This window comes from Oncorhynchus tshawytscha, linkage group LG25 (genome assembly GCF_018296145.1).
Source record: "Oncorhynchus tshawytscha isolate Ot180627B linkage group LG25, Otsh_v2.0, whole genome shotgun sequence".
Lineage (NCBI taxonomy): Eukaryota > Metazoa > Chordata > Actinopteri > Salmoniformes > Salmonidae > Oncorhynchus > Oncorhynchus tshawytscha.
This window is the reverse complement of record NC_056453.1, coordinates 33,059,152-33,071,819: the sequence shown is the minus strand read 5'-3', so window position 1 is coordinate 33,071,819 and position 12,668 is coordinate 33,059,152. Positions and strand designations below refer to the sequence as shown.

At 31.3% G+C, this 12,668-nt stretch overlaps 1 protein-coding gene across 1 annotated transcript in view; it reads right to left on the bottom strand.

Moving 5' to 3' along the window:
• LOC112223917 (inactive heparanase-2-like) overlaps positions 1–12,668 on the bottom strand; it is a 154,259-nt gene that overhangs the window by 38,813 nt on the left and 102,778 nt on the right. Inside the window, exon 5 of the mRNA XM_042306256.1 lies at positions 9,321–9,414. Within this exon, the coding sequence (XP_042162190.1) occupies positions 9,321–9,414 (94 nt within the window). The remainder of the gene's footprint in view (positions 1–9,320; positions 9,415–12,668) is intronic.

The following is a 12,668-nucleotide window of genomic DNA, read 5'->3' as shown; positions in this document are numbered from 1 at the left end:
TGAGCTGACCTGGACAGTCGATCTCATCCAACTAGTCCCATCCTGCTGGCCCGCAGCCAGATACAGCAGCTAATCCTGGTAAATGGATATCTGTCCCGAGGACCTGTTCTCTCTGCTCTAAACAGCTTCCAGAAAATCTCTCTCTGTTCTAGCATGTCTGTAAACCATTACTACTGGCAGCAAATGGACACACACGCACACACACACACAAGCACGTACACCACAAGCATGCTCACATACGTTTACATACATGCTCACACACATATAGCATATGCATACTCCATATAACATATACATACTCTATATAGCATGTACATACTCTATATAACATATACATACTCTATATAACATATACATACTCTATATAGCATATACATACTCTACATAACATATACATACTCTATATAACATATACATGCCCTATATAACATACACATATATACATACTATATAAAACATATACATACTCGATATAACATATACATACTTCAATTAACATATACATTCTCTATATAACATATACATACTCTATATAACATATACATACTCTATATAACATATACATACTCTATATAACATATACATACTCTACATAACATATACATACTCTATATAACATATACATACTCTATATAACATACACATATAACATATACATACTATATAAAACATATACATACTCTATATAACATATACATACTCTATATAAAATATACATATATCAATATAACATATACATTCTCTATATAACATATACATACCATATAACATATACATACTCTACATAACATATATATACTCTACATAATGTATACATAATCTATATAACATATACATAATCTATATAACATATACATATTACATATATATAACATATTCATACTCTATATAACATATACATACTCTATATAACATATACATACTCTATATAACATATACATATACATACTCTATATAACATTTACATACTCCATATTTCATATACATACTCTATATAACATATACATACTCTATATAACATATACATATATACATACTCCATATAACATATACATACTCTATATAACATATACATATATACATACTCTATATAACATATACATACTCTATATAACATATACATACTCTATATAACATATACATACTCTATATAACATATACATACTCTATATAACATATACATACTCTATATAACATATACATACTCTATATAACATATACATACTCTATATAACATATACATACTCTATATAACATATACATACTCTATATAACATATACATACTCTATATAACATATACATACTCTATATAACATATACATACTCTACATACATACTCCATATAATATACATAATCTATATAACATATACATACTCTATATAACATATACATACTCCATATATATACATACTCTATATAACATATACATACTCTATATAACATATACATACTCTATATAACATATACATACTCTATATACATACTCTATATAACATATACATACTCTATATAACATATACATACTCTATATAACATATACATACTCTATATAACATATACATACTCTATATAATATACATATACATAACATATACATACTCTATATAACATATACATACTCTATATAATATAACATATACATACTCTATATAACATATACATATATATAAACATATACATACTATAACTATATAACATATACATATAACATATACTATATAACATACATATATATACATACTATATAAAACATATACATACTCTATATAACATATACATACTCTATATAAAATATACATACTTCAATTAACATATACATACTCTATATAACATATACATACGCTATATAACATATACATACTCTACATAACATATATATACTCTACATAACGTATACATAATCTATATAACATATACATAATCTATATAACATATACATATTACATATAACATATTCATACTCTATATAACATATATATACTCTATATAACATATACATACTCTATATAACATATACATATATAAATACTCTATATAACATTTACATACTCCATATTTCATATAAAATACTCTATATAACATATACATACTCTATATAACATATACATATATACATACTCCATATAACATATACATACTCTATATAACATATACATATATACATACTCTATATAACATATACATACTCTATATAACATATACATATATACATTCTCTATATAACATATACATGCCCTATATAACATACATATATATACATACTATATAAAACATATACATACTCTATATAACATATACATACTCTATAGAAAATATACATACTCCAATTAACATATACATTCTCTATATAACATATACATACGCTATATAACATATACATACTCTACATAACATATATATACTCTACATAACGTATACATAATCTATATAACATATACATAATCTATATAACATATAAATATTACATATAACATATTCATACTCTATATAACATATATATACTCTATATAACATATACATACTCTATATAACATATACATATATACATACGCTATATAACATATACATATATACATACTCTATATAACATTTACATACTCCATATTTCATATACATACTCTATATAACATATACATACTCTATATAACATATACATATATACATACTCCATATAACATATACATACTCTATATAACATATACATATATACATACTCTATATAACATATACATAGTCTATATAACATATACATATATACATTCTCTATATAACATATACATGCCCTATATAACATATGCATATATACATACTCTATATAACATATACATATATACATACTCTATATAACATATACATACTCTATATAACATATATATACTCTATATAACATATACATACTCTATATAACATATACATATATACATACTCTATATAACATATACATAATCTATATAACATATACATACTCTAAATAACATATACATATATACATACTCTATATAACATATACATACTCTATATAACATATACATACTCTATATAACATATACATGCCCATATAACATATATATACTCTATGTAACATATATATACTCTATATAACATGTACATACTCTATATAACATATACATATATACATACTCTATATAACATATATATACTCTATATAACATATACATACTCTATATAACATATACAGGCTCTATATAACATATATATATACTCTATATAACATATACATGCTCTATATAACATATACATACTCTATATAACATATACATATATACATACTCTATATAACATATACATACTCTATATAACATATACATACTCTATATAACATATATATACTCTATATAACATATACATACTCTATATAACATATACATACTCTATATAACATATACATACTCTATATAACATATACATACTCTATATAACATATACATATATACATACTCTATATAACATATACATACTCTATATAGCATATACATACTCTATATAACATATACATATATACATACTCTATATAACATATACATACTCTATATAACATATACATACTCTATATAACATATACATACTCTATATAACATATACATATATACATACTCTATATAACATATACATACTCTATATAACATATACATATATATAACATATACTATATAACATATACATACTCTATATAACATATACATATATACATACTCTATATACCATATACATATATACATACATACTATATAACATATACATATATATAACATACTCTATATAACATATACATACTCTATATAACATATACATACTCTATATAACATATACATATATATAACATACTCTATATAACATATACATATATACATGCCCTATATAACATATATCATATATACATTCTCTATATAACATATACATATTCTATATAACATATACATACTCTACATAACATATACATACTCTATATAACATATATATACTCTATATAACATATACATATATACATACTCTATATAACATATACATACTCTATATAACATATACATACTACTCTATATAACATATACATATATACATACTACTATATAACATATACATACTCTATATAACATATACATACTCTATATAACATATACATACTCTATATAACATATACATATATACATACTATATAACATATACACATATATACATACTATATAAAACATATATAACATATGCATATATACATACTCTATATAACATATACATACTACTATATAACATATACATACTCTATATAACATATATATACTCTATATAACATATACATACTCTATATAACATATACATATATACATACTCTATATAACATATACATAATCTATATAACATATACATACTCTAAATAACATATACATATATACATACTCTATATAACATATACATACTCTATATAACATATACATACTCTATATAACATATACATGCCCATATAACATATATATACTCTATGTAACATATATATACTCTATATAACATGTACATACTCTATATAACATATACATATATACATACTCTATATAACATATATATACTCTATATAACATATACATACTCTATATAACATATACAGGCTCTATATAACATATATATATACTCTATATAACATATACATGCTCTATATAACATATACATACTCTATATAACATATACATATATACATACTCTATATAACATATACATACTCTATATAACATATACATACTCTATATAACATATATATACTCTATATAACATATACATACTCTATATAGCATATACATACTCTATATAACATATACATATATACATACTCTATATAACATATACATACTCTATATAACATATACATATATACATACTCTATATAACATATACATACTCTATATAGCATATACATACTCTATATAACATATACATATATACATACTCTATATAACATATACATACTCTATATAACATATACATACTCTATATAACATATACATACTCTATATAACATATACATATATACATACTCTATATAACATATACATACTCTATATAACATATATATACTCTATATAACATATACATACTCTATATAACATATACATATATACATACTCTATATACCATATACATATATACATACTCTATATAACATATACATATATACATACTCTATATAACATATACATACTCTATATAGCATATACATACTCTATATAACATATACATATATACATACTCTATATAACATATACATATATACATGCCCTATATAACATATACATATATACATTCTCTATATAACATATACATATTCTATATAACATATACATACTCTACATAACATATACATACTCTATATAACATATATATACTCTATATAACATATACATACTCTATATAACATATACATACTCTATATAACATATACATATATACATACTCTATATAACATATACATACTCTATATAACATATACATACTCTATATAACATATACATATATACATACTCTATATAACATATACATACTCTATATAACATATACATACTCTATATAACATATACATATATACATACTCTATATAACATATACATACTCTATATAACATATACATACTCTATATAACATATACATATATACATACTCTATATAACATATACATACTCTATATAACATATACATATATACATACTCTATATAAAATATACATGCCCTATATAACATATACATACTCTATATAACATATACATACTCTATATAACATATACATACTCTATATAACATATACATACTCTATATAACATATACATACTCTATATAACATATACATATATATATATACTCTATATAACATATACATACTCTATATAACATATACATACTCTATATAACATATACATATATACATACTCTATATAACATATATACATACTCTACATAACATATACATACTCTATATAACATATACATACTCTATATAACATATACATATATACATACTCTATATAACATATACTATAACATACATCCTAGTATTTATTCAGTGCTCTTCCTTATTCTATTCTGGATAATCTATTTCATTAACCTTATATAACGTATACACACACATATACACACACACACACACACAATAGGGGCACAGATCATTCTTTGATTGTTTTAATGGGCTTTGGGGGTCCTTCCCTCTCTTTTACAATGGAGAAGATTTGGGTATTTTCTACCAGCTCAGAGACTGTGACTAGATCTTCTTAGGGCTATTTTTCTCCACTTAACCCGTCTGAATGACGTTTTCCAAAGTAAACTGTGGTATAGGCCCTAACATATGCATATAATTGGTACCATTGGAAAGAAAACATTTTGAAGTTTGTAGAAACGTTAAAATAATGTTGGATAATATAACATAATAGATATGGTAGGAGAAATTCCAAAGAAATCTATATAACATATAGATAATCTATATAACATATACATATTACATATAACATATTCATACTCTATATAACATATATATACTCTATATAACATATACATACTCTATATAACATATACATATATAAATACTCTATATAACATTTACATACTCCATATTTCATATAAAATACTCTATATAACATATACATACTCTATATAACATATACATATACATACTATATATACATACTATATAACATATATATACATACTCTATATAACATATACATATATACATACTCTATATAACATATACATACTCTATATAACATATACATACTCTATATAACATATACATACTCTATATAACATATACATTCTCTATATAACATATACATGCCCTATATAACATATACATATATATACATACTATATAAAACATATACATACTCTATATAACATATACATACTCCAATTAACATATACATACTCTATATAACATATACATGCCCTGTATAACATATACATACTCTATATAACATATACATACTCTATATAACATATACATACTCTACATAACATATACATACTCTATATAACATATACATACTCTATATAACATATACATACTCTATATAACATATACATACTCTATATAACATATACATACTCTATATAACATATACATATATACATACTCTATATAAAATATACATGCCCTGTATAACATATACATACTCTATATAACATATACATACTCTATATAACATATATACATACTCTACATAACATATACTATAACATACATCCTAGTATTTATTCAGTGCTCTTCCTTATTCTATTCTGGATCATCTATTTCATTAACCTTTGATGCACGTACGCACACACACACACACACAATAGGGGGCACAGATCATTCTTTGATTGTTTTAATGGGCTTTGGGGGGTCCTTCCCTCTCTTTTACAATGGAGAAGATTTGGGTATTTTCTACCAGCTCAGAGACTGTGACTAGATCTTCTTAGGGCTAGGCCCCTTTTTCTCCACTTCCCGTCTGAATGACGTGTCCAAAGTAAACTGTGGTAGCTCAGGCCCTGAAGCCAGGATATGCATATAATTGGTACCATTGGAAAGAAAACATTTTGAAGTTTGTAGAAACGTTAAAATAATGTTGGACAATATAACACAATAGATATGGTAGGAGAAATTCCAAAGAAAAACCAACCAGATTTTTTTGTTGTTGTTGAGAGACCATCCTCTTAGAAATGCAAGAGAAATGTCATATTGACAATTAGGTCCCTGGATGTAATTCATATGGCTTCCACATGGTGTAATCAGTCTATGTTCAAGGTTTCAGGCTTGTAACTTCAAAAACGAATAAGAAATATCAGTTTTAGTAGAGGGGCACTGTCTTGGAAATTCGTGTTTGCGCGCGCCATGAAGACATTGCGCACCTGCTAAAATCGGTTTCCAAATGAACATACTTCTTTCAGAAATAAATATTATAGTCTGATTACATTTAAGGGTATCTGAGGAGTAAATAGAAATGTATTTTGACTTGTTGAAACAAAGTTTAGGGGTATATTTTTGGATTCCTTTCTCTGCAAGTTGAATGAGTGGATTACTCAAATCGATGGTGCCAACTAAACAGACCTTTTGGGATATAAAGAAGGATTTTATCTAACAAATCAACACTACATGTTATAGCTGGGGCCCTTTGGATGACAAGTCAGAGGAGGATTTTCAAAAAGTAATTGAATATTTAATCGTTATATGTGAATGTATGAAACCTGTGCCGTTGGACACCTGGCCCTAAGAAGTTTTAATTAATTGTGAGCACGACCGTCCCACCCTACAGAGACAGACAGCACGACCGTCCCACCCTACAGAGACAGACAGACAGACAGCACGACGGTCCCACCCTACAGAGACAGACAGACAGACAGACAGACAGACAGACAGACAGACAGACAGACAGACAGACAGACAGACAGACAGACAGTCCCCCACCCTACAGAGACAGACAGACAGACAGACAGCACGACCGTCCCACCCTACAGAGACAGACAGACAGACAGACAACACAACCGTCCCACCCTACAGAGACAGACAGACAGACAGACAGACAGACGTCCCACCCTACAGAGACAGACAGACAGACAGACAGACAGACAGACAGACAGAGACAGACAGACAGACAGACAGACCGTCCCACCCCCAGAGACAGACAGACAGACAGCACGACCGTCCCACCCTACAGAGACAGACAGACAGACAGCACGACTGTCCCACCCAGACAGACAGACAGACAGACAGACAGACAGACAGACAGACAGACAGACAGACAGACAGACAGACAGACAAACAGACAGACAGACAACACGACCGTCCCACCCTACAGAGACAGACTGACAGACCGTCCCACCCAGACAGACAGACAGACAGACAGACAGACAGACAGACCGTCCCACCCTACAGAGACAGACAGACAGACAGACAGACTGTCCCATCCTACAAAGACAGACAGACAGACAGCACAACCATCCCACCCTACAGAGAAAGACAGACAGACAGGTTCTTATGGCCTTTTTTTTCTCTCTGAGGGAAGTTACTGCTCTAGAACTGACAGTTGAGACCCATAGAACGGTGTCCTTACAGAGGTAAGGCCTATGGAGGGAGGTATCAGGCAACAGGGGAGCAGGGGAGAAGCAGGGCAGGTGATTGGCGGAGGCACGTGTAACAGAGGTGATTTGTTGAACTTGATTTAGCACCTCTAGTGTCTGCATCTTCTTAGGGAATGCAAAAGGTGACTGATGTTTTTCTATTTTCTAAGTTAATTTTGATGAGTGACATTGCCTGAGACCTTGTTTCAACCCTTGCCTTTCTCTCACCTTGAGTACTTTAGTGATCTGTTCAGTCAGGGTGTCCAGCAGGCGAGTCTTCAGAAAGTCCTCTACTTTGGTCACTCTGCTATCCATGTAGTAACTACAGACACAACAAAAACAAACACATACAGAATACAGGTGACTTCTGATAAATGCGCAGGGCGTCTTTTGTGACATCATGGTTAGGTTGTATACATGATATTTTTTTCATCTGATGCTAAATACCCTCACTACATTACTACACTTTGCACATTAAACAGAGTTTACACTTATCAGAAAGTATATTCACCTCATTCTCACAATTCTCACAATTATTTAATATTAACATTTAACATTTACTATGTTAGTAAGCTATGTAGATAGTTATTCCCACAAATTATATAGACTTTTTTAATGATTCCTAAGATAATTTATAACGCCCCCCAGCTGAATTAAAAATGTTTTGCCTGATTTGCGTCTCAATCCACCGCATCAGCCTTCAGATGTGGCCAGACTGTGTTTGTCAGACCATTAGACATCCTGAAAATCAGTCTCCTCACAAAATGTCTGAAGCCTTACAAGACTCATCTGAAGGTATCTCTGTGCCAGTTTAAAAAACAAATGGAAGAATATGGAAGTATATGGAAGTATATGGAAGTAGTTTAGTGGGAATAAAAAAGGGTTACATTTGGTATAATAAATAACATCATAATGTCCTGATCTTTCTTCTATCACTCCGATAGAGGACAGACACTTTAAAACAAACTTCCTTTTGATGTATGTTTGATGTATGATGTATGTCTGTTATTCAGTGTGTTTCTATGGGCTAATAGCAATAAAGACAAATACAATGTTTCATCAAATATATTTTTAATATATTTCTTGGATACCTAAACGGGTCCTAAAATTCTAAATCAAATAGCTAACGGATCCTTGGCTATTTGAGAAGGCCGTGTCTTTGTGAGACGCGGAGTAAGTGAACGGATTATCTCCGTGTGTATTGTTCCCACCGTGAAGCATGGAGGAGGAGGTGTGATGGTGTGGGGGTGCTTTGCTGGTGACACTGTCAGTGATTTATTTAGAATTCAAGGCACACTTAACCAGCGCATGGCCACCACAGCATTCTGCAGCGACATGCCATCCCATCTGATTTGCTCTTAGTGGGACTATAATTTGTTTTTCAATAGAAAAATGACCAAAAACACACCTCCAGCCTGTGCAAGAAGGAGAGTGATTCTGGTGCATCAGCTGACCTGGCCTCCACAATCACTCGACCTCAACCCAATTGAGATGGTTTGGGATGAGTTGGACTGCAGAGTGAAAGAAAAGCAGCCATTAAGTGCTCAGCATATGAGGGAACTCCTTCAAGACTGTTGGAAAAGCATTCCTCGTGAAGCTGGTTGAAAGAATGCCAAGAGTGTGCAAAGCTGTCAGGGTGGCTACTATGAAGAATTTATAATCTAAAAATACATTTTGATATTTGGAGTTTTTTGGTTACTACAGTGCATGATTCCATGTGTGTTATTTCATAGTTTTGATGTCTTCACTATTATTCTACAGTGTAGAAAATAATAAAAATAAAGACATACCCTTGAATGAGTTGGTGTGTCCAAACTTTTGACTGGTACTGTAAATACTTCAAACAATTCCATGTAGCTTAGTAGAATCCTCCCCTCCTCCTGAGACAGGGCTAAGAGACTTATGTTAATGATGTACTAAGTACCTGATGTACTAAAAAAATCCACAGGCGCTTATTTCCTTGATCCCTTTTTACTGCAGCTTCCTGCCCTCTTGATTGTAGAACCTTTCACACACATTTTTCATTTTCTAAACAATTGCTTCTGGTGCTATCTCTAAGATCTGGAAGGCGATGGATGTCCTCCCCCTTCACAAAGGCGGGGATCCTTCTGACCTAGATAAACTGACCTAGAACTGACTTATATAACTTTATGACTTTATGATCATAGGAATCACCGTGCTGACATATTTATAGATCCAGGGCCTTTGATGCTTTCGACCATCCCTTATTCCTTCAAAGGTTGTCTGAAATGGGCATCGACCAGGCGTGTTGCATGTGGTTTGGGAACTACTGTATCTGTCAAACAGGACACAATGTGTGCTTTCTGATGGTGTCAAGTCAAGTTATTTCAATATTACTAAAGCAGCGAGTGGGGTGTCGCTCTACCTCTTCCGTCTCTGGCTTCAGTTTTTTGCCGAAGCCTACACATGTCTGCCTACACATGTCTGCCTACACATGGCTGCCTACACATGTCTGCCTACACATGTCTGCCTACACATGTCTGCCTACACATGTCTGCCTACACATGTCTGCCTACACATGTCTGCCTACACATGGCTGCCTACACATGTCTGCCTACACATGGCTGCCTACACATGTCTGCCTACATATGTCTGCCTACACATGGCTGCCTACACATGTCTGCCTACACATGGCTGCCTACACATGGCTGCCTACACATGGCTAACTACACATGGCTGCCTACACATGGCTGCCTACACATGTCTGCCTACACATGGCTGCCTACACATGTCTGCCTACACATGTCTGCCTACACATGGCTGCCTACACATGTCTGCCTACACATGTCTGCCTACACATGGCTGTCTACACATGTCTGCCTACACATGGCTGCCTACACATGTATGCCTACACATGTCTGCCTACACATGGCTGCCTGGCTGCACACACATGGCTAACTAAACATGGCTGCCTACACATGGCTGCCTACACATGGCTGCCTACCCATGGCTGCCTACACATGGCTGCCTACACATGGCTGCCTACACATGTCTGCCTACACATGTCTGCCTACACATGTCTGCCTACACATGGCTGCCTACACATGGCTGCCTACACATGTCTGCCTACACATGTCTGCCTACACATGGCTGCCTACACATGGCTGCCTACACATGGCTGCCTACACATGGCTGCCTACACATGACTATCTACACATGGCTGCCTACACATGGCTGCCTACACATGGCTGCCTACACATGTCTGTCTACACATGGCTGCCTACACATGGCTAACTACACATGGCTGCCTACACATGGCTGCCTACACATGTCTGCCTACACATGGCTGCCTACACATGTCTGCCTACACATGTCTGCCTACACATGGCTGCCTACACATGTCTGCCTACACATGTCTGCCTACACATGGCTGCCTACACATGTCTGCCTACACATGGCTGCCTACACATGTATGCCTACACATGTCTGCCTACACATGGCTGCCTACACATGGCTAACTAAACATGGCTGCCTACACATGGCTGCCTACACATGGCTGCCTACCCATGGCTGCCTACACATGGCTAACTACACATGGCTGCCTACACATGGCTG